The sequence below is a fragment of the Sinohyriopsis cumingii genome, chromosome 17 (assembly GCF_028554795.1).
Source record: "Sinohyriopsis cumingii isolate HCF-2022 chromosome 17, ASM2855479v2, whole genome shotgun sequence".
Lineage (NCBI taxonomy): Eukaryota > Metazoa > Mollusca > Bivalvia > Unionida > Unionidae > Sinohyriopsis > Sinohyriopsis cumingii.
In genome coordinates, this window is record NC_142977.1 from 16,358,994 (window position 1) to 16,385,202 (window position 26,209).

The 26,209-nt window shown below is 34.3% G+C and overlaps 1 protein-coding gene across 2 annotated transcripts in view; it reads right to left on the minus strand.

Annotated features, from left to right (window-relative positions):
- Positions 1 to 1,032: 1,032 nt before the first annotated feature.
- Positions 1,033 to 26,209, minus strand: part of LOC149777814 (F-box/WD repeat-containing protein 5-like) — a 28,195-nt gene continuing 3,018 nt past the window's right edge. The window contains exons 2-7 of one of the 2 annotated variants that reach the window (XM_089938878.1): positions 23,218 to 23,594; positions 21,488 to 21,665; positions 19,359 to 19,498; positions 12,511 to 13,544; positions 11,741 to 11,953; positions 1,033 to 9,028 (exon numbers count right to left, since the gene is read on the minus strand). In XM_089938878.1, the coding sequence (XP_089795004.1) occupies positions 8,833 to 9,028; positions 11,741 to 11,953; positions 12,511 to 13,544; positions 19,359 to 19,498; positions 21,488 to 21,665; positions 23,218 to 23,594 (2,138 nt within the window). In that variant the 3' untranslated portion in view covers positions 1,033 to 8,832. The remainder of the gene's footprint in view (positions 9,029 to 11,740; positions 11,954 to 12,510; positions 13,545 to 19,358; positions 19,499 to 21,487; positions 21,666 to 23,217; positions 23,595 to 26,209) is intronic. The other variant, XR_016415470.1, reaches the window with a different exon arrangement.

The window sequence follows — 26,209 nt, forward strand, 5'->3', positions numbered from 1 at the left end:
AGTGTTTATGTTGATCTCACGACTCCATAGTTCTGCTCGTTTTAGGGACATGCTTAATGCATAATATACTTCTTTGTATCATAAAAATCGAGTTAACGGATGCATCATGACAAGAATAATAATAGGGGTGTCGTTGCTTATATATCACAATCCAGATGTGTCGTTTAAAATTTGTGTTTAACTTTCAAATATGAGCCACTTTCATAACAAAGATGTAAAACGTGTTTATTGGATACTTATATTTAGCACTACATCGTTAAAGCAGAACAGGTCACTGTGACATATATCATGTTTTACTATCATTTGTTTAATTTTGGAGCTTAGCACCTAACAACTTGGGTTTTCTAAATTGTTTGTAATATTGTAATAAGTGTAATCATTTATCTAGCTTCTACCTATATGGCATTCTTGGTCATTTTTTGGGTGTTTGTCTTATTTGAGTCATGCATGTAGATACTAGGAGACTGGATACTTACCATATTAGAGTCACAGAGGAAGAAATTTAGAGACCGGATACTTATATTAGAGTAACGGAGATTGATACTTGGAGACTAGGTATTTACCATGTTAGAGTCATAGAGACTGAAATTTGGAGACTGGGTACTTATCACATTAGATACATTGAGGTTGATACTTGGAGACTGCATACGTGTAAAATTAGAGTCATGGAGGATGACACTTGGAGACTTGATACTTATGACACTTGAAGACTTGATACTTATATTAGTGTCATGGAGGATGACACCTGGAGACTTGATACTTATATTAGAGTCATGGAGGATGATACTTGGAGACTTGATACTTATATTAGTCATGGAGGACGACACCTGCAGACTAGATACTTATATTAGAGTCATGGAGGATGACACCTGCAGACTTGATACTTATATTAGAGTCATGGAGGTTGACATTTGGAGACTTGATACTTATATTAGAGTCATGGAGGTTGACACTTGGAGACTTGATACTTATATTAGAGTCATGGAGAATGACATTTGGAGACTGTGAAAAATAAAAACAAGGACACCCAGCTAGAAACCTTCAATGTCAGTTTTATTTGCCTCCACAACGAATTTTAAATAAAGAATAAATGATTAATTTTGAAAATATTGTTCTTTAAAAATCAAGTGTATTATAGTGTTAATTGATAAATCACATATGATACAGAATATAAAGTCATGCAAATACTCTTACGTCTGTGAAAAATGGATATTTCTAAATTAGAATGGTTCTTATTTTGGATTTAAGTTACTGATCTGGGTCAAAGCTTTCTATGCGCCGTGAATGAACTCAGTTTTAGACAAGGTCATCTCCAACATACAATGTTACACTACAAAAGCATGTAATGAATAAAATAAAATAAAACTTACTAATAAACAAAGCAAATTAAATACACATAACAACATATTTTATTTCATGTATCATATTTGTTCACTGGCTTTCAACAGACAAGCATACCATTATAAATCTGAAATTTCGAAGATATTATTCGACGCTTACGTTCAAATCCAACAAAACGCAAATTATTTCCTTTTGTGTGCTTGTTAACTTTGACTTAAGAAGAAGAATTATGTTACTGTACATATTTTATGTGCGAAAGTAGATACACAAGACAGCAGAAAATAATCAGGAAACTGATGGCACAGTTCAGTATTTAGTTCGAAATCTGCGACTTTCAGTCTGTTATACAGTACATCTGGTTAACCAACACGTTTGAGCATAAACTAATCAAAACATTTTGATGCTACTAGTGAATAACGGATATATTTATCTCGTGGGTGAAAGCTTAAGTATTTTCACCCATTCGATGAAATATTTCCATTATTCACTCGTATCGAGCAAATACCCTCTCTGTACTCATAAGTGTGTTTGCAATCGTGCTTTTGTTGAAATAATTTTAGCATTTCACTTTTACCTTTAATATTATTGTCAAGTAATTTGTGGGGTTTTTTTTACATTTAGCAAACGTTCTAAAAGATATTCAGGTTATCTTCGAACCTATTTATACATCAATTGTAGAAATCTAGAATTATATGTACATCTCTCACAGGCAGACCGTATCAGCACTATTCGCTCTGTAAAAAGCGTTTTTATGTCACCGTATTTTATTGGCAGATTTGTAACCTTTACTTATAATATTTGTATACTGCGTACATTTACATAATGTAATATATAATATTCAGAAATGTTTTGGTTGCCCTTTCCTTTATTAGATGGTCCAACTGTCAAGTCAAGAGCAACAGTTTCCTAAACTCGCGCGAGGGGAGGGTGGGATCCAAACGTGAAAAAGTGTGTACTATTCTAATATACTTTGTCTTTATCTAAATTAATATTTTACTCGCATGTTTAACTGCCTCATAGTCTTTCAACATACTTTCCTATTTATATATAAATGATCTTAATATATTCTAATATTAATGATCAATTCGTTTATTCATGCATTTACAAATTGCAAATATGCCATATAATTTGACTAATATATATCTTTAGGGTAATGAAATCAAAAACGTATATTTGTCGATGGAATAACTTCTCTGCTAATTTCTTGGTAGATGTCTAGATATAAGTTTGTTGAAAGGATAATTAAACCAAATGAATTTGTGACGGATAAACAATTGATTTTTAATGATATTTTTGTTTATTAATTTGTTGTTGTTGTAGTTGCTGTTGTTGTGGGGTTTAACGCCATTTTTCAGCACACGATAGGCTATGCATGGCGGCCAGTATTAATGGTTGAGGAAGAACCCTGGAAAACCCCGGGAAGAACCACCGACCAACGAGAAGCTACTGGCAAGCTTTCTCACATACCCACATTGGACGAATCCTAGACTCTAACCCACGTAGACAAAGGTGAGATGGCAGTGATCCGTAACGGAGAGCGCTTTAGACCACTCAGCTACTAGGGGCCCCGTTTATTAATTTGAAATGTGTGGCAAATGGAAACCTTGTATCAACAGGATTTTAAGTAATGATAACACATTCTTTGATACTATGTGTAATTCTGAATGCTCAGACAGATAAACATAATTTGTTTTCCTTCATTTGACAAGTAGTAGACAGATACTGCAAACTTTTAGAAGTAATTTGTTTTTCAAGCGAGTCGTCATTCTTAAGAATAGAATTGTGTAATAGATCCCACAAACTTTGTATGTGGTGTTTTGATAGGTTCCCAACACACCTTTGAACAGTGGCTTGACAGCATCCTGGCATACTATTGGACACAGTCAAAAAAAAATCTTATTCTGACAGTATCCATCACACTTTTGAATACTGGGTGGGTTGAGAAATTTGTGCACAGTAATGGTGATTGAAATCAAATTTCCTGGATAAATGAAAAAACGAAATGCATTCCCTCAGGCCAAAGGGATCACGCATGCTGTACCGTAAGTCCACGTGTAGCCTTATATTTCAATTTCCTCTCAGATGGCATACTACAGAAAAATGAACTCAGCAGTCTATTATCACATTTGCTGTATATGTTACTTATGTATTTCTTCAAAAGCATCATGCAAAACCGTTCTGATTATACAACAAGAAAATATATTATACGTATTTTCACTAAAGATCTAGTTGTAATTGAATGAAGGATTACACTTACACGTAGTGCACACACAATGGACAAGAATTAGAGAAAAAATATGGTGCTTTAGGTGGTTTGTCATCATACATAAATCGAAATAGTCTCAGAGTTATTACCAAAAGATGACTCAAAATAATTTGTGAGACCAAAATTCACTTCCTTAGAGGAAATGAGCTAAAATATCTTAAAATAATATCATCATCGTAGATTAATCATTACGAAAATGAAAACATGTGTAACTGTTTTAAAATCAAACTTAAAAGAAAAATATGAATTAAAAATATACGGAAAATACGTTGTAATAAGTTCTATCATATTTACAGATCACACTAATACGATTGTATGGTCATAAACTAAATAACTGAAAGAAGCAAAACAAATAAGTTTTTAAAAAACTTAACAAACAATCTAATTATCAATCTTATAAATTTACAATAGTTCGAGAAAAATAGTATAATCCAATGAATATTTTTTATTTCCACTGAATAATCCAAACAAATATTTCCTCTCAAATAATATCTAAATAAAACATTAAAATACATGTGCATAGTTGACGTTACACCAAAAATACAAGAATATGAATGAGAAAATGTCAAGTCCTAGGAACTTAAATACAGACGGATGGGTAAAGCACGCATATTGTCATAGTAGTTACGTGACACATTGCAAATCTACAATATCGTAAAACAACTCACATGATCTAACACAATGAGAAATCCAATCCAATGAGAAAAAGCTTAATTCTTTGAAGAACCCACTCGTCGAATGAAGAAACAGCCTAAAACTTGTCGACATATTTACGAACAGTTTTATATTTGTAACTGTAAACACATATATAAGCATATATTTATATATCCTATGCAATTTTACGTTTTAATATCTAAAAATAGAAACTATTCACATACGAAATTTCAACTAAAGATAATCACTACAATTTACAGTCATGAATAAAATTAACAAAAACTTAATATACATACATAACATATATAAACGAATTAATATTGAGAAACATACATTCTTGTTAGTAAACACCAGTTTTGGAAGCTATTTATTGAGAGGAATGCATTTAATTAAATAATTCGTTGGAACTAAAATGCTCTAACATTCATTTAAAGACTATCTGGATGTATAATAGCTGTATTGGAATTCATTAAAAGACATTTTGGAATTGTATCAGTGCTTCCTCTGTATTTTGTATACATCATTATAATACAGGCCATCATTTGGAATACCTTTGGAACGCATTCGGGTTACTCTGACGCTGACGTACTAGAATTGATAGAACATGTATGACTGTAGCAATTCAATCATACTGTAAGTTATTTTTAATTCTTTCACTTTGTATTTTAGTGTAATAAATTAATATTTTCAGTTATAAACACTAGTTGGTTTTCTTGTTACTTGCTTTAAGACTAAAGAATCGTAACACCTAAGGAGTAATTTTTTTAAAATCCGTACATTCCTTAAACGAGACACAAAAATACTAAAATAACTAATTGCCTGATGTACAGACAAACGGTATGCGTGACAATCTTATTTTATCGGAATCGAGGAAACTGAACAGAGATGGACGATCAAGAAAGGTACAAATAATTCCCTTGTGTATGTCACCTTGAGAAGAAAAAAACCAAAACCACCCAAAGAAGCCTGATTACGTACCCTAAACATGGACTACCGTAATAGAGTTTTTATGATTCAATATTCGGGAAGTGAAATGAACAGTTGCACCAACAGATTTACACAGGGAAGTAAAACGATTTGAGCTGAAGAGTACTTTTCTCAGCAAACTAAGGTCATAAAGAAAGTTATATTATTTGATTTTGTGAGGCAAATAATCCTTATCTCCACTCCATTTCAAGTAGAGAAATACGAAAAGTGCATCGATGATCATATTATGTTTGAAAATAATTTGCTTCTGAAAATAAAAATTATGGGATACATAATATTACATCTTGATCCCAATGTACAGGCTAGACATTATAATCTGGAAAATCTATAACTCACTCATCTAGAACAAACTTCACTCAAAGCTCGTGCCACACCGCCAGACATAGCGTCTATCTACAATGCAAATCTGTTTGTTGCATGGGAAGTGATGATTCAGACTACACATTAGAAATAATATACATATTATTGTTGTTTAGATAGGTGAACAGGGACATCGTCATTCCAGAAGTATACGTGCTATTACTGACAAACAAAGAATAGTAACACAATAATACAAGGAGCTTCGTAGCTTACATTCCATCTATAAAGTCAGTGACTGTAATGTTTCATTTACATCAAATGTACGAGAATGAAAATATAAGTCGTTTCCAAAGTGAACGACTTTATTAATTAATTGTTCTGTTACCTTTTTTGCAGAAACCGTATTTAACAGACTTAGGTTATATTGAATTTGATGATCAAGTATCATGCGGAATAGCATTAGAAAACATTTAAGTACGTTCACACACGAGAAAGAAAACAAATGGTATTTTGCCAACTGAGGTAAGGAAAGATAACAGAGTTTATAATGTTGATCATTATATAACATTTGGAGCAGTGTACATCCGAGCATAAGAATCAACAAATTCCAATGAAACATGTAAAAAAAAGAAGCTTTTGACAAATTCACTATAACTTAATTTATATATTAATTGTGTATTTTAAGTGAACGACAACAAAACAACATTAATTATTACTAGATTACTAGATGACACTGATAGAACTTAGCATACTTTAGACAGTGTTGCTTCAGTCTGATAAATCGGATGGTATCTACATAACAAACAGTTGCCTGTTCTGATTAATATTAGAAAACCTTAGATTTTTGTCCTTACTCAGATATTCACTGTGTATTATCTTAAAATTTGATCAATTGCATTTAGGTTATCAAATAAAACTAAATCACTCAATAGAAGATAAAGATTGGATTGGAAGAGAGCGAAATGTGTACTAAACGCTTAGTGGCATCCTACCAGTTCATGGATGCAAGCAATTCACAGAGTTTAGATTATCAATTGGACATTTTATTTATGACCTCTTAGTGTTTGTTTGCTTTCAAATCAAGCTGATGACCAATTATCAACACCGACATGTAAAAGAGATTATCTGGACATGAATCCCAATCCCAATTAATGCTTGTTTTGATTGCTGCACAAGGATAATCATGATCATAGTTCATAAGTGAGAGGTGGAAGACCAATAAGGGCAAATTCGCATGGATTATTATTGTCGTCCATGTTGATGTCATCAACGAATAAATATACAAATTTAAGATTTATCTGAGCTATATCTTGTGCGTGGCGATTACATTTGTCTACGGATTAGGTAGACTGAACGTTGTTTAGACAAGATATTACTGACACAAATGCAAAAAGAGAAATAATCTTACTGAAATAAAATTAATCAAATGAATATACTATAGCGCTGTACACGTGAATGATGATACCTCATTTAGTGAGGTAAGGGCCTCTGCTTAAAACAGGGTATATATAGAGACAGCCAGAACATATAAACAATTTTATATGAACCCGTTTAGGCGGTAATCTATTTAAGGTAAAGAAATATGATAACTATATGAGACAGTATTGAAAAAATGTTAAAAGCTGAATTCGAAAACTGAAATAATATCAGTTTTATTGAAGTCTGAAAACGACTGTTGAAATCGTTGCTATGCTTAATGGTCAGTGCATCGTTTCGTACCGAACCGCTGTAAACGCTCTTCCAAACCAAACTGTCTGGTCTTCATAAAATCTCAGACAGGTTTTGTTGCTAACGTACCTTTTGTTTACCGTACTGTAACTTTTTGTACTTAATATTGCCAAAGAAAATGTTACTTAAAAGCTTCATCCCATAAATAGATCTAGACACGTTTAAAATTACAAAAAGAGTATTTGTATAGCTGTGAAATTCCCGTGTCAGAATAAGCAACCTCCAGTATCGGAGACTGGGCAGTAGGAACTGTCCTATCCATCGTCGGCCAACGTTTCTTCATTAATATTTTATTCTTTATCCACAAGTGCATTTCGCAAGCCTGTCTTATCCCTTCCCGCTTCTTTTCCTGCCAAACAACGCACAGAATAACTAGTTATCATATTCAACTAGGCAATCTAACGGTTGTAGTTTGGTACAGGGACTATTCAACTTCAGTGTGCAAGAGAATAAATATGTTATCTGGTTAATAATAAACATATTTCATTTCCATTTTCAAATAGGATGATGACGAGTTATGGTACAAGCCTCTAGGAAGGACATTTAGATAACATTTATCAAAGCGTATTTGACATCTGGCTTTTTGATCTTCTCTACATAAGCAATTATATTCACTGTTATCATTATTCTCGGACACAGGGTTAAACTTTAAAACGACATGTTCACAGTTCATAAAAATCACCTAAAATGCTGCTAATAAGCAATAAAAAAAACTTTGTCAGCAGTATTCAATACCAAATTATCACGTTAGGTTCTTTTATGAAAGAGGTAATAAGACATGGTGTGTCTGATTTGTCTCCAAGAGAAGCCGCTGGTGCTATTATTAAATCTGTTCTGCACATTACGATTAGTTTCATTTTCTTGTCACCATAGATAATCAAAAAAAATCACCCTTAAAAAAATCGACAAATATCTCATGAAGTCACTTTTTCATAGTATATTTTTATTCACCATTCATATAACAAATGTAGTGTCAAAAATATATGCTTGTTGTTTTGGTAGTAAAATTTATCACATTGCGCAACATGTTTTAACAGGTGATGCAATAAATATAATATTCAACAGTTTTATCTCATGAATTCGATATCAGTCATCCCTTATATCACTGATGTGATGTGCATGAGTTATTTCTTTCGTATCATACGTTGTACTAATTATGTTACTTCTAACCGGATGCATAAAAGTGGTGGGGTTTTGAAGATAAAAACTCACTCGACTGCATATAATTTTCTTATATGCAGCCCGACATTTCTGTTCCGATTACAGAAACAAAATTATTCCATTATGGTGTTTTTAGGCGATATATATATATATATATATATATATATATATATATATATATAAAAGGACAAAGAGATAATAAATTATGCAAGATTGTTGAATCATTATTATGTATACTAATAGCAACTTTTAATTTTGCCTACTGAGATTCCGAGCTGAAATCTTGAAAACCCAGAGTACCTTTGAAATTTAGGGCAGCCCTTACACTCATGACTGCTTAACCAATATGTTCTTCTAGGCTAATCTCCTGCTTCCAACATTGTATCAGTTGCATTTTAGTTTTTGATCAGATTATTCTCACTGTACCTGGACCTCCAGATTTTAACAGAAAAGTCATCACTCACAGTCACCAGCATTTCTGGATCTGCTGGGTTAAATGCAACAGAGTTTACAACAGCCGAATGTGGAAACTTATTCAAACAGATTCTATAATGGCGATCCCATATATATCCATGATTGTCTTCTGCTCCACTACAAATAATAAAACAAGAAATGAAATTCAGATGTTTAGTTAATAGTTGACACAAAAGAGGGGTAAGGCAATGATTATGAAATATATTTACCTTTGTATCTTTATATAGTTCATACTATAGTCTGTCCGAATTTTCAATACTAACTCCTTACATTCCATCTTTCTTAAAACGAAAGGTTTAGTTGTTTTAATTGCACATATCATGAGGAGAAAAAAATTACGAAACGGTTTCCTTATTTTGTTTGTATCTTTAATTTTCCTGGTCCGTTAATGATATGCTTTTATTTTCAAGTTTTCCCCCTGCAAGTGTATAGTGTTCTAATTGAATTATCGTACCGCGTATTGATAACTATTTCATCCGTAAAGTTCATCATAAAGCATACCGTTTTAAAATTACTTTATGTATCACATTTGCCTGTCATAATTTAAACAAACCTGATCTTTTCATCTCATAAGATTTTTACCAAAAAATAGACAATATCTTCAGAGAAAGTCTATATTGTACTACAATAAGGTAAGGACCGAATCAAACACTAAGTTTTCCCCCAGGACGTCGTGAGTCAAATGTAATTGTCATTAGGACTATCTGACTTTCCGTCAATGAACTCAAGACAGGAACTTATATCAGGATAAACTCGTTGTAATTGGAATATATAAATGTAGTTACATGCATCAAATGATGTAGAAGATATGTCACTTTCAAAAACATTTGTTGAAGGCAATGACGACATTGCTGCAGCAGAAAGCTAAATTTATTTATTCATTAATTATCAAATTCCTTGAAATATCTAACATCATACTGTGAATAAACAGCATCTTGATCAATTGTTCATCTTGTCACCGAAGGTTGTGTAGAACCTAACAATTTTGATAATATGTTGATCAAGAATATAAATTAGAAAACAAAATATATAATTTAATAAATGAATATTGAACATACCAGAAATCAGAGCTTTAATTTTTTGGTCAACATTACTAAACCTATATTTTAACTCCATATTTGAATTACAACTTGATACCTCCAAAACGTTTCATAATTGTTGATAGTTCGCAGTGAAGTGATAATATGATTATTTTAGAAGGCTTGCCCATTTCGAGACAGAGACTGAATGCAAATTTGCTTCAGGTATTTCCAAACAAAGTGCACTTGAATAATTGCTCATTTGGTCACGTTTAAAAGGCACTTCGGAATAATGGGAAGTGCGTGTTCGTCGACTAATTAATACGGCTGTTTGTAAGCGTACTAGTAGGAATAGACTGCTATGTAGATCTTGAACAATTCGTAGTGTGAAACTTCAACAAGAATATATCTCAATTAATCGTTCTTTCGATTTGTAGAGGTATATATATCAATGAACCTAATTACTTATCAGAAGACGTTTATCAGCTGGTCCTGCAAGGATATTGGTTATTACATTGTTGTTACATCTCATCATCGTTCATACACTAATACAATAACAGAACAATTACTAACCTAGCCAAATAGTCTTCGCACATGTCCAGTGATATTATGAAACAATTATTGCTAGGCGTGTAGGCCTTGTGGGATGCAGGTGTATACTATTCTAATTGAAGTAGCGTGCCCAGTATTGAATACCATTTTAAAATTACCTTTACCTATCAAATTTGCCTCTCATAATTTCAACAAACTTGTTCCTTTCATCTTCTTAGATTTTCTAAAAATTAGACATTATCTTCAGTGAAAGCCTATCGTGGGCTACTTTTCGGTGAAGACCAAATCAAACACAAAGGTTTCCCCAAAACGTTGTAAGCCACCAGTAATTGTAGTTAAGGCTATGTGGCTTTCTGTGAATGAACTCAGGACAGGAACTTATATCAGGGTAAACACTTTGTAATTGGAATATTTAAATGCGGTTACATGCATCGAATGATGTAGAAGATACATCAATTTCAAAACCATTTCTTGAAGGTGACGATGACACTGCAGCGACAGAGTGCTAAATTTATTTACTCATTAAATATCAAATTTATTGAATTATCTAACATCACTGTACTGTGAATGAACATCATCTTGATCACGAGTTCATCTTGTCACCGAAGGTTGTGTAGCACATAAACATATTTAATATTTAATGTTGACCAAGGATATATTACAGAGAATAAAACATGTAATTTAATAATTGAATTTTATTAAACATACTACATATCAGCGCTTTAATTTTGATCAACATTATTAAATCAAAATTGTAACTCCGTATTTGAATTACAACTTGGTACCTCCAAAATGTTTCATAATTGTTGACAGTTCGCAGCGACATGATAATGCAATTATTTTATAAGTCTTGCCCTTTTCGAGACAGAGACTGAATGCAATTTCTCTTCAGGTATTTCCAAACAAAGTGCACTTGATTAATTCGGACACATTTGAAAGACACCTAGGTATAATGGGAAGGGTGTGTTCATTAATTACTTGATTCAGCTGTTTGTAAGCGTACTAGAAGGAATAGACTGCTATGCAGATCTTGAACATTGTCGTTGTGTGAAACTACAATACAAATATATATCAAATAATTGTTCTTTTAACTTCACACTTTCGCTTTGTGGAGGCATCTGTATCAGTGAACCCAATTACTTCTCAGCTGACGTTTGACAGCTGGTCCTGCAAGGACATTGGTAACATAGGCTATTGCATTGTCGTTACATCTTAAGTATCATTCATACACTAATGCAACAATATAACACTTACTAACCTAGCCACATAGTCTTCGCTCACATCCAGCGATATCATGAAGCAATTACTGCTAGGCGTGTAGGCCTTGTGGGATGCATTCATCTTCCCTACCATTTTGACCTGCAAAAGATCGAAAACGTGAAGGTCGATTTCCTCTGCCAAGGGTGACAGCTCCATTGGATCATCGATCTCGCGGACTTCTTTCCATTTGCGACTATTCACGTACAAATATCTGCAGGAAGAAAATGTTTGTATTCCCTCTTAGGAGAAAAGAAACTCGAGCATGAATCACTAATCATAAAACTACACTTCATTTTTTTTAATCAAACTAGTAGTGTAAAAAACATCTAATATATGAAAACAATGAACACAGTATTATACTCCACACAAATATTGTAATATATGACCTTAATGACCTTAATTTTGGACCTGTCCGTTATTAAATCAGCTCAATTACAGCCAGTGTATTGAGAAAACAACAGAGCAAAGTGGCAGACATGTCATGACAAGATTGCAGTAGAATTTATGACGATATCAAAGCACAATACCCATGTTCACAAGGCGCCTGAAACATTAAATGCACATTATGGCAACTAAGTTGGGATAGTGTGGGATGGGTGGATTCAATATCCTTGGCTCGTGGAAATGCATCCCTTGACCAACATTGTTGACTATAAAATATGCGTGGTTGTGAGCTTTAATTTAATGCATAAATGTATGTTAGTAGTTATTATAATTTACTTGAAAGCATTGTGCTACATATTAACACATATGACGGTAAAATTTTACCTGTGATCAGGTGACAAGCACATCCCAATGATGTGCCCATGCATGTCGAATATGTGGTCTATGTTATCAAAGGCTTCACCATTAGGCGAGTGAACAATGTCAGATACATTTGGCAGAAGTTGTCCCGTTGTTACATCAAAGTACTCCTGAGCTCTAAAACGTTTCAGCCCTATATGAGTAGGTGCATATGTCTCTGATCCACACGTGAAGACCAGATATTTATCTAGCATATTATTTGATGAAGTACTGTTTTCTTTAGATATTTCATTCTTTGCGTATAGTTCGGCACCGATGGGCTCAGTCCCAAAACTCGCTTTTAGACTTTGATCATCTGCAGAAAATGAATGTGGTTTCGCCTGCTGTTCATAAATTGAATCAAACATCTCATTTGTGAAAGATATGTCCTGGCCATTACTTTCGCGAGAGACGTTGTAACAGATTAAGGGATCTCGGCACTTTTCATCAGAGATTGTAAGGGCTTGTGAGTTCACACAGGAGATAGTAGTTCCATGAATGCCCAGGTCTGAGCGGTGGGACGATATGTCCACCTTATTCTGAGAAGTTCTATCCACACTAAAATCTGCATTTATGTCTATTTCATCAATATCCACTGAATCAAGAATTGAGCTATGTCCATCGTTTGTCGAGAGAAACTGTCGCGTTTGTAAATCATCAGAGACTCGTATACAAGAAAATTTGTCTTCCACTCCACTTGTGACAAAATTCAAGTTCTTTTCTTCCTGATCTGAATTTTCTTTGAAAATGTGTGATACATCATCTGAACCTCCACTTTCGTCTTTAACTGGTTGTCCTTGTCCACCTAACATGGAAATAGTCGATATTGATTGTTTGTTTTCCAGTTGATTGTCACGTGATTCAGCTGTATGTTCTATAAAACACTTGTCTTGAGTGTTACAACTATCTCTAAACACATTGGCAATCATTAGACTTCGTATGGAGCTGTAGTTCTTATTTCGAAAGCGAAAAAGGCGTTTGATCAAGAGTTCGTGTTCAAAATCCGTGTCCCTAGTGGCCTGAAATAAAAACAATTCTTGCCATTACTCATTTTCATTTCGGCTTACCATCCTATCATAGAAGCGTGCGAAATATTTCTCGATTTTCAGTAGCGGCTTTGGGTAGCAGCCAATTGCCTCTCCCTGCTGCATTTTGAAGATATCAGGGTGACTCAGATAAGAAAACCTGCCATATAAATAGCGACTACAACAATGTCTCTTGATATGCATCATGATTTTTGCTAAATATTGATCATAATAAAATTCTGGGGAAAAGCGTGCCGCGCATATGACGCCACCGGAATCTTAAAAAACTCAGTAGATTCAGGGTATTTGTTTACTGCAATGTACTGTGAAATGGTTAACTACCTTCCTTTGCGGTTTGCTTTTAGTCTCAGAGGTTTTGCCATTTTCAAGCTTTTCGATCATCGTTTCAATTGGCCAAACTCTTGTGAGATCGAAAGATAATAGAGAAACATTCTGTGAGATTCATATGCCTGTAGCGTAGAACTGTGAGACTGACAATTATACGTCTAACACATTTGATGGCAGATACATGGAACTGATCGGTACAGTTTTGTTGTATTAACTACATTGCGTCAGAAATGCATAATTCTAGGTCTAAGGTTAATTATTGCTAGATTTGTCTAAATTCTTAATAGGGTATAACCACAATTACAGGCAAATTCGCATTCAATTCCAACCACTCTAAGCGAATTAACATTCAAATCCGATCACTCTAAGCGAATTGACATTCAAATCCGATCACTCTAAGCGAATTGACATTCAAATCCGATCACTCTAAGCGAATTGACATTCAAATCCGATCACTCTAAGCGAATTGACATTCAAATCCGATCACTCTAAGTGAATTAACATTCAAATCCGATCACTCTAAGCGAATTGACATTCAAATCCGATCACTCTAAGCGAATTAACATTCAAATCCGATCACTCTAAGCGAATTGACATTCAAATCCGATCACTCTAAGCGAATTAACATTCAAATCCGATCACTGTAGTGTACATAAGAGCTACTCTTTTAATACTGAATAAAAAGCAGTTAAAACAACACGAAAATAAATGCGAGGGTTTAAAAATTGAACGGCACGTCAGTAGAATACTATCTATAATGCACCTATTAAAAGGAACATTCTAAAACTGTAACATAAAGAATTGCAAAACAAAAACCAGTTTGGAAGACGAACCCTTCCAAATAAGTGTAAACATGAAGATCCTTCCAGATATGCATAAACATAAAGTGCTGCAAGATAATATATGAAAGGTAAATATTTTGACAGGATTCAATGTAGATCAAATATTTTAGTATGGCTTCAATTTCTTCCGAACAATCTGAGGCTGCATCTAGTGACTTAGTTAATGATTATCCAAAGCGTGTGGGTGAGTGTGAAAACTTGTGCTTGTAAACGTAAAATATCAGCATTAGCAATATTTGAAAGATTCATTTTTGCTGTTTGCTTGTGCTCTTTGTAGCTCAAAATGAATTGTTATGCCAAATGGTGAAATGATAATTTAAATTATGAGCGTACAAATTTGATATTTTGACCAAAGTGTATACCCTATGAGGGATTACATAAGATTAGAGGATAGTTTGATAGTATGCTGTTCGTCTGAGATAAACTGTTTCCTTATATAGCTCAATATAGTGACTTTCTGAAGGGAACTTATATACATGTATATACGTGATGGTTCTCACAAGACTGTTGTGGATTAGACGAAATTGTAGGGGTTATTATATGCACCAAATACATTAGAACTCTCTCTCTCTCTCTCTCTCTCTATATATATATATATACAAAGTTGAGGGTATTAGTTTCTTGTGTGTATGTGAAAGTGATCTCTCTCAAAGAGATAGTAATCAACATCCCCAAAACACAGATACAGCCTGTTATATAGTCCTCACATTGGTCTGCCCATGAGGAGTTTTGTTATTTATGGTGATGGACGCTCATTTAGCGGTTTTGTTAGGTTTCTTGGCAAGTGTTTACGCAGCTCTTTCTATTATCACCGTCGTTTTCTTTTGAAAACGTATCATGAATGCAGGCAGCTACTGAGTTATTTTCTTAACGTAGAATACTTATTTTATCAAAATGTACCTCTAACAAAGGACAATTTTGTTGCATTCTGGTGACATACATATGTATAGATGTTGTAGAAGCATGGGAACGTCTGGAAGGTTTGACTGGTGCAGTATCAGTGAGCTCTCTAATGTCCATGTATTCCAGACTTCCGGACTCATTGAGGGCTTGATAGGATCGCCAGATCCCTCTGGAAAGCTTTGTATATTATTTAATTTGCTGTGTGTTTGGTTTTGACAAGGCGTTACCACCGAGGTCAGCGGTTTACTTTTTTGTGTGCCGTATCTAACCGTTTTTGAGTAATTGCTATTTTGTATGTCTTACACTATTTTAATGGCCATTAGGAGGAACAGTTTGCATCTCTTTTCTCGAGCCAGATCGAATCGATTTCTCACTAATTGTGTTCGGGATCATATTCAATCCACCGTCACACTAAATATTTGCATTATTCACTTTAATCTATGTTTGGGTGGCTGCTTTCAAGGGTTTTAGAGGCGTTCGGAGAAGACTGCGACACTCCTTTTTCTAGTGGTCGTATACAAGTTGAATGTTTCTTTTCCATTATAGCCGTGTTTGCGTCGATTATACCGGCAATTCTTAACGCATTCATGACTCTCACAAACTTTGTAGTTATAAGGAAGATGTGGTCGGTCTCATGTTTTATTCGTATTTTCTTTTCTAGTTTCAACTACGGCATGATCTAGGGTAATGGAAGTGATCGCTCTGTAAACTGGCAGAGGATGTTCACTTATTGTAGGACGATCCATCGTGACCTTCCTGTCTACATTTGGGACAGACTTGGTTCATTCTGTAGCTAACGGTGTGCTGGTCACATTTATGGAAGTTAAAGCTCCCTAAAGGCTAAGGGATGAAAGGTGGACTGGAATATTCAATAACCCTTCTTTGGTCAATGTAAGCAAACACGAGCAATCCAGCCTGAGAATATACCTGATTATAGAAATCAGAATGTCGTTATTCGTTTCACTTACAAAACTTTCTCGGGTCTTTTCATTTTCAATCAAGTTGGTCCCGCTGTCGTCATTCTAATCTCTAAATCGCATGACACCTCAAGATAAATTATGAGATATGTATTAAAGTAATTTAAGAGGCATTTCAGAGGATCTCTTTGAGAGAAACCGATTATCAGAGTGACATTTTTGTTAATCATCTTCAAATAATTAGTAGCGAGACAAGTTTTTGACCCGCTTTGACTAACCTGCCAAGTCCTGGTGTGATTTGCAATCATGAATGTTAAAGTTTTGCTAGTGTTTTCATTGCATCGCAGTATTCAATGACATGAAGTCATTGCTACTTTCTTTCCTCAGAACAGTTTCCTCCTTCAAGTCACTGCTATAATGATTCCTTGTGCTACTGAAACCAGGTCTCACGGCAGTTTCATTGTAGCCGAGTGTGATGTAGTAGAATGGAAGGTAATTGCTTCGTCACCCGTGCTTTTTGCCCTCTTGAGAACCCAGTAAGTGTGAGGAATTTATTGATAGCGTTTCTTATGTTAGGTTTTCACAGGGCGATAGCTCCTTTCCAAGAATATCAGTGTGCGTCTTTGATCACAATGGTCACCTTCACAAGTAGGGAGGCAATTGTAAAAGGATTCTGTCTTTAACGCAGACCCAAGGCTTGGCGTGACTAGCTAGCTGATCCTACCGGGGATGTCAAGAGTAGCGTGTTGCATCAGAATGGTAACAGCACGATTCTTATCTACCCAACTACTGGGTACTCTCTTCCACTGATACGGAAAGCAACCCACACCAAACAGGTTCCCCCAGTTTAGTTGCCCCTAATGAGTAGCAAAACTAGCCACACATAAGAAACCTTGGTACTTAAGTCAAGGTAAGACATTGAAAACATCTGGCATCAAAACACTGGCAAGTAGCTACAGTTCCTGTTCAGATATTCGTCTGGCTCAACGTTTCTGTATTTAAACAATATTCAAATAAGGAAAACAGTATACTGAGACTCAGGAAACTTCGTCTACTGGTAAAACAGCTCATGATGCAATTGAATAAGATGGATATCTCCGTATAAAGACTAATGTTATACTTCCAAAATATTAAAATGTTTTTTTTATTCGTCTTGGACGGGTAATGTAACCCTTCCAAACTGTATGTAGTCCCCAAATAACACCCTTGATTATAAATTCCCACCGTAGGGGGAATAATCCCTTATTTCCTATTATATTAGACAAACGCAACGAAAGACATTTCTAGAACGTAACGTATTTGATACGGACAGCGTCTGCCTCCTTATTTCTGGAGAAGTATTGGAGAGGGTCAGAATAAGAATTAAATGAAACACACTGCAACATTTAAATAAAAAAGAGTTAGATAAAGGATAAAATATTGGACAGTTTAAATACTAAAATATATATTGCCCTTTTGTGACGTTAGCATTCGTAAGAACAAAACATTAACAATTACTAATCAATTGATAATTTCGAACGTTCACATGAAAAAGTGCTCTATTTGTATAATGTATAGTGGCGGATGCTCAACCAATAGCAATAACTTTGTGCAGCAGTCAAGGACATTAAGCAGATAAGGAGGTACGAAGTGTTCCATCCTCTACTAACGCATATATCTAATCTTTTACCACAAACGCTTTAGCTTGTTCACTGTATGAATGAACATTTCTCCATCAAGCTGGAGTATGTATTTCTTGGTCAGGGTGTTAGTGGTGATTCAACGACTATGCATTCGTTTTGCGTTATTTACAAATTCTCGGATACTTTTAAAAAAGATTTACATTGCATACATAAAGTAATTTTTGTAAATTTGAAAAGATGTTATTTGAAAGGTGATCAAGTATCTACAATAAAAGCGTAATGCCACATAGTCATTTAATTTATTTATTCTGTATCCAATAATAAAGACACACACCCGACGAACTGGATTGCAAAAATATATATTTTATGATTTTCGTTTACTCATAGCATAGTATCAAAGTAATATTATTTTCTCGAGATGAGCACTTATCCAAGTGGTCTAGACTGCACATGCATGATAAGTAATCGATAGATGCCGTTACTAGCTAATCTTGAAACGACTTATAAATATATAATCTCAATGATTTGGGTTCGTTAACTATATTGGAGTTGTTCTCCATAATGGAGATTTCATATAATCAGGTATCCAAATATATACGGTGGGATCCAATCGATGCGCTTTCCTTTCTGTATGATGAACTAGTACACATACACTCATTACGAAAATAAATGGAACAGTACGAGTCTGGGCTACAGGAATTTAACACTTAGCAATATGCACACACCTAACGGATTTCTATTTAGAAATAAAAGCCATATAAATAAAGTCATAAATATAAATTAACTCGATGGCACCATAAAAAGAGAGAGAGGAATGCACTAATGTCTGGATCGCACGCTGTGTGTGGATATATGTGTGGATAGACGACCACACGACGAATCTTGGTTAGTGTTATAATTCGTTCTAAACAATGTCAGGGGTAGAACGCGAGGTACAAATGAAATCAGTGGTTAACGAGAAATTTGACGCAGGTACAAACGGAGACTTACTGAAAGAATATGTACACAGACAAGCCGAATAAATTAAATTATAACTATAAATTTACACGTATGTATCAAACTGACAACGTATCCTTGGATCACACATAATAAATATTTGTACTGTTTAAGTCTCCAATGATTTATGTAAACAAGGTCGGAAGCAGTTTGTACGAATCAATCGAAAATAGGGGTTACCTTCTGCAGCCATATGCTCGAGCAAGAAACACCCTGTCCAGTCCAGTTATAATTTCCTGACAAGAAGAACCAGTTGTTGAACCATGTTCCATATATATCAAATGCCGTGTTGGTCACTCGGTTCACCATTTCGAAGTCACCTAAACGATAATGTCATTTAAAATATTGAACTTAATATTTTCCAGGATTCAGAAGTCATGTACTGCATGAATGATCATAGCAAAGAGGCAACACTTCATGTATAGTGTAAAGTCGAATTTGAAGCTTCAATACTTCTTTAAATTTATCGACAGTGCAAATGACATCGTTTTGTCCAAAATGAGCGGCATGCAATAATGACTTGAACCTAGCTCCGTGAAATCGAACATACAATGAGATAACTGGTTAAATTGTAACTAAAACAGAGTTGGATAAAACGGACGAGAAAAAATTCAAGAATGCGTACAATTTATGTCAATATAAGAGTAAATCATTGTTAACCGTGGTAATTTATACTGTGACAGCATTCATTTTTATTTGTCTTCCTATCAAGCATTTAGACAGCCTACAGAAGAGTACATGAACTGAATTCGATACATAACTAGATTGTGTAACTTCATTTGAGGTTTCCTCAATCTGCAATGAGTGTTAGTTTCACATCTTTGTTTGATAAATAAAATTGTGGTTGATTTTATGGATGCATTTGTAGCTTTATCCACAATTGTTACAATACTTGTTTTTACAAAAGCAGTTACCCACTATATAATAAAGTTTGACAGGGATGTCAGACTCGACAGTACTGTGCAAGATCTTCTATAAGATGGACCCAGCAATCTAGAATTATTCAAAGTTTACTTGCAATCTTATAGCTCGTTCCTCGAAGAAATGTTGTCATTTGCTGACATACTTTCACTGGTTTTCGTGCATTGAGACCTCGCCTAGTGGAAGGGTTTTCTTTTTTGCATAGGTTCAGACAAAGCAAATGATGCATAGAGAATTACGTAACCAGTATCAGAGCCATATTCATTAACATCTTCCGGTTTTGTAAATATGAGCCATCTACTAATACAAGTCAAAAGACGGAGCATTTAACATTTTCATGGTCGTATATGATTTAATGTTGTCTTAATGCATATAAACTTCTAGATGACATATTCGTAATCTGTAATTTCATCATTTTAATATATTCGTTTTCTATATGTATTCCTGTACTATATGCCTTCCTCCTTACATTGTACTGAATGCTTTGTGGAGGGTTCTGTGCTTTAATCTCTCCTTATTCTCATCATTCTTCTTGAAAAGATTTACATTCACTTCGTTTTTGGCTGAACTCGATCACCTAACAGTACACTGGACACAACAACTGTTATTGCCATAAACTAAGTAGCAGAAAGAAGCAAAACCGAAAAGTTTGTTAAACTCAACAAATAATTTAATTATCAAAAATGAAAACTACATTACAAAACACGTCAGTAGATTTACAAAAGGAACACAAGAAATGAGGATGACTCCAAACTCAGAATAAAAACTGATTGCTCAGTTCTCTCCTTATATACAACATCTATTTCACAATATACCTCATGTGACGGATGCTACTACTAATTTTGCCTTGAAAATTCCTATCTATATGGCCTATCCCTATCTGAAATTAATGAGTTCTGCTATAATAGTCCCATCCCCATCAGCCAATGAGAAATTAATCCAAACGGCGCCGTTAACGCTTATTATTAAGATTATTTTTAGGAATTGTCAACACATATGTAAGCACATATTTAAAGATCCTATGTAATTTGATGCTCTTAATAGACCTTATCTCAAAATAATATTAATAAAGATATGCCATATAATTTACATCCATGAATCAAAATACAAATATTGAATAAAATGTTGTACCTGAAGTTACAAAAAATATAGACTTTCATATCACAATAATACAACTGATTTTACACTGCTCTTAGGGCACGTCTTGGTTTTTACTCCTTACTGTTACTCTATTTATGACCACAGAGCAGGAACAATATAGTGAAACAATGTTCATAAATAAATCCAGTTGGATCCATTACGTAGAAAAATTGTTGCTTGAATACAATCAGTAACACCGAGGCATTAAATTATGCATTGCCCTGCTGAATATGGTTCGTGTTACTTACCTTGAAGATTGAAGATTGCAATCTCCCCTTGCCAAAGTTCATCTGCCGAAAGAGGTCCAGACACAAGTATTAGCGTATCACTTTCATTAAACTGTGAGAATGTTGTGTATTTCCATTTGAACCTGCTCATGTCAGCCTGATTCTTCAATAAGCAAGGGTAGCTGTTATTGTTCCATATCTGGCAGAACAACAGAAAACACAAGCACTCAATGTTTTCAATTTACTATGCTTCATTGTCTACCTAGAATGGCATCAGGAAATTTTTCTTTTTGTGCTTTTATATATTTCCTGATTCCCTACCAGGCATGTTCTTGAGCAGGTTTTCACTCCACTTCCGCCATGCCAAAGGAGGAGAATACTAATAAAGTTGGAGAAAAGTAGTATCATGTCATTTCGCAGAAACGAATCAAAGCAAGACTAGCATTTGTATTTTTCAAAGGATATTACGTAGATAAACATTGATAGATTACTCCTGAAAAACGGTAATGCAGAACAACAAATTATGTAAACCAGTCTAGATGAATGGATAAATAATAGTAATGAAGCATTCTCTTACGGTGTGTTTTTAAAAAATACAATTTCAGTGACAAAATCTATGTCAGATTTTCTTTTCTACATTTCAAAAGCTCTGCTGCTCTTGTTGTATCATAATATACGTTGTCCAGATAATTTAAGTATATTTTACACACACTAAATATACAGCATTTTAGAAAACAAAACATTACAATCTTAAAACTATTTAGTATTAAGTCATAGTATCAAAATGTAGAAACAAAATGATTGGCATGGCCAAGAAATAAAAGCAGCATCCATAGAAACCGTATAATTTTTTCAATTAATGTGATGATGAAAAAAAATATAACTGTTTCGTCAAAGCATTCCGGCTTTGTCTCGGAACTTCCTTTAAAGAAATATTCAAGACAACATAAGATTATGTTTCGACGATAGCCAAGTATAACATCCACCCATTGTTCAAAAGAGCCAGTTAGAGTATCATCCCTACTGAAATAATAAAAAATACATAAAAGTTATATCTCAACAATGTAATTCATTGAAACTGCCATAAACGAGTCATTCTGCAAAACCATGAGCATTTCCACGCGTAAAATCCAGTTGTTACATTCCATCTTTGGTGACTCGGTCATCATAGAACATCGGTTGATATATATGTTTATACGTTGTCATGCCAGGTCAGCACAATCCTACCCACATATTGGCGATTGAAAGTTTATTTCTCATATTGTAAAGGGAAAATGCTTGGTACGTGTTAGGAACATGAACTCATCCAAATATACTTTGATTTCTTTCACACGTAAAGTATCACAAATGAGAATACACAGATGTTTTGGTTAATTATACCAGTATGTAAGATATAAGCCAAAATATATTCATTGAAGATCTGACCAATTCGACTGTGATATTGAGGAAACCAGATGCGCGCGCCCGTGCGTGTGTGTGTTAATACGATTCTATCTTTTGAGAGCTAATGGCGTTTGACACCATGGAAAAATATGTAGGCCAATTCAAACATTACTCTTTTACAAACACAGCTTGTAATATTTTAGATATTTCAATTGGCATACAGCAATAAAAATGAATGAATAAAACAGGATCAATCTATTTTTACTGAACTAAGAAATATAATATTTACTTGATCTTTAAATCTTCTAATAGGAGACATGTTGTTAAGGATTCTTAAAATATAACTTTGAACTGATGGGAAAGGGTACCTTTATAAATCCATCTTTAGAACATGTTGCAAACATTTTGCCGTTGTGTGCGAAACTGACATGCAGGACTTCGTCGCTGTGACTTCGCACAACTTCACTCTCCACAGCCGGTGTGTGGTAGTACAGTCGTTTGTATTCCTGCACCCATGATACTTTTCCAGGAGACATTGATATAGACTGGTCCACTTTCCAGTGACGGTAAAACAAGTCCTTCCACAACATCTCGTCCAACGCCAATCTGTGATAGGTCGTGCATACTTGTGCCACCTTTAGGAGGGATGAAGGGGGGAGATAAGAAAATATTTTGATGATAATGTCATCTGAGAGACAGTGCCAGGTGGACAGATCTTGATTCTCAGTTTCTGGACCCATGGTCTCTGAAAAAATATTAACAGCTACAATTAGAAGAGAAACCTGCAATAAAAGCAGCGCTATCCGAATACTTATCTTTATTTCTCTGCTACTACAACGTCTACTACTACTACTACAATTATATACATACATACATACACACACACACACACATATATGTGTGTGTGTGTGTGTGTGTGTGTGTGTGTTCCCAGTTCAGCCACAGGAAATGGATCTAAGTTCTGACACCGCTGTGCATGTTGTCAGACTACTCTAAGTCATACTTATATCACAAAACTTGAAGTCTTTGTCTAAAACGGTGGAGGAGAGCCAAGCAAACTTCAAGATTGGAAGGCAAGATCACATAATTACCACCTTCTCTTCAACCTCCCTATTGACAACACATTCCGCACTCATGAACATAATAACTTCTGTACATAAACAAATGGTGAAAGAAAATCTGCTTCCGTACCGTAAAAGCGCTATGGATAATTTCGCAACAATCAATAAGATATATTTTTGGCAGTGGCTATATTAAGAAGATTTCAATTTCTATAATTAGAGGCCAGAATAAATCGACATTTGAGAAGGTATGTAGGGATGAGGTGAAGTAGAGGAAATCTGTAAATAAGCGTGCAACACAATAATAAAAAAACACCACAACTAGTTTACAAAATTTAAAGTAGGTGTTAGCGTCAGTTTGTAATTAACTGTAAATCAGTACAAAAATTTGTGACGTTTCACACATGGTTCTCAGACTGATTAGTCAGATACCAACTGCGATAACAAATATGTAGTTCTTGAATGTGATTTTTTCTCTAGGTCATTAACACCCACAGTCCAAATTGGACCCATAATTAGTAATTACACGTGCCTTCGGTGTTAAAATGAGGTTATTTATATCTGAAAATCTGTGATGATGTTCAATGCCATGCCATTGATATGTGACAATTTTTCATTTTCTATTTATTTGTGTTAGCTTGAAACTCTTAAACCTGTACACCTGATATTTCAATTATACTGAGGAATACTTTCCTTTTAATTGAGATAATCGATTTAAATTTACAAAATACATACTTAATTTACAAAACAAACTTAAGTGCTGTCCTCGTGATAAAAGAAAAGAAAAAACTTTTTTGCCTTTTTCATAGGTATTACATGTTTAGAATTATTCAACATGGTGACCCAGTGAATTCTCAACATGCATTACTCATATAGTATTCAGGATTTTACAACTATTGTCAGTCGGTGTTTCTTCCCTGGGTTTTCCAGGGTTCTTCCCCTACCAGTTGTACTGGCCGCCAAGTATAGCCTATCTTGTGCTGAAAGGTGGCGTTAAGTACAACAACAACAAAAACAACTATTTTAACTTTTGGATAATTGGTTCATTTCAATATGCATTCAATAAAACAATGAAAATGTATTAATAATATGAAACAGGTTTTCATTGATGGATTATAACTAGATCATGAAGAGAATGTTTTTTCAGAGAAACGTTTTTCCTATTACAACAGGATCAGTTGTTTTAATGCTTTGGATTGACTACCTCTAGTGTGGCTTTCTTTTCTCCTGACTCAAAACACAACTATTAACACCAGAAATGTTTTTACATCAAGGCATTTTGAGGTGATCTTTCATTTAGCTGAGGTGAACACTCGGCCTTTATTCTCTATAAATGCACAGAGTTTTGGAACTTGTTTACAGGTTCTGACAGCATTACACATTTATGTATAGCTTATTATATTACTGAAAGATTTATCTTTAAATAATTTATCAAAACGTAGATGGATCCTTTATGTGTTGTGATTTAAGTCTTTTTTAAATTGTAGTGCTAATAAAAAAAAAGCATCGAATAAGTCAGGCCTTTTAAGGAAGACAATATACGATGGATGGCTGATTACAACAAGAATATAAAAAAACACAGATATTCCTCAGCCAAAGAATTAAAAGAATGCTGATATAAATGTTGATCGTCGTGAATTCATGAAGTTCCCCGACAGGGAACTAAGGTAAAACTTTAGTCTTCGTGTAGATTTTCGTGAGTTCTAACAGATTCGTATACACAATGATTGTGTCATAAAATTAATGTCAATTAATTAATCTCTGTAACATACAGAAAGTGCACATCTCTTCCTGATATATTCATGACACTAATCCTGACACTTATATGATGACAGCAGCTTGCAGCACTCAGTACTGTCTTAATTTCTTTACTCCAAGCATCATTTGGGGCATTGTAAACTAAGTGTACATAGTATTATTGTGTCGTGTGAAGATCCCAGGAACTGAGGAAGAGGGTAGAGGTAAGGAGAAAGTACATATCAAGACGAGCACGAAATTAGTATGCGTTTATGTAAAGTTCTTATTAAATTACTGAAATATTTCTCTTTAATTTATCAAACCGTATGTATAGTGATTTAAGTCTTGTTTTAAAATTTAAATTGTAGTGCGAATAAAAAGTTAAAGTTATTCACCGCATCGAATAAGGCATATCTTTTAAGGAAGACAATATACGATGGAAGGCTGATTATGACAAGAAAAATAGCACATATATTATGTCTTTTAGACTTCCTCAACCAAAGAAAGAAAGGAATGTCGGTGTAAATTTTGATCATCGTTGAGTTCACAAAGTTCAAAGAAC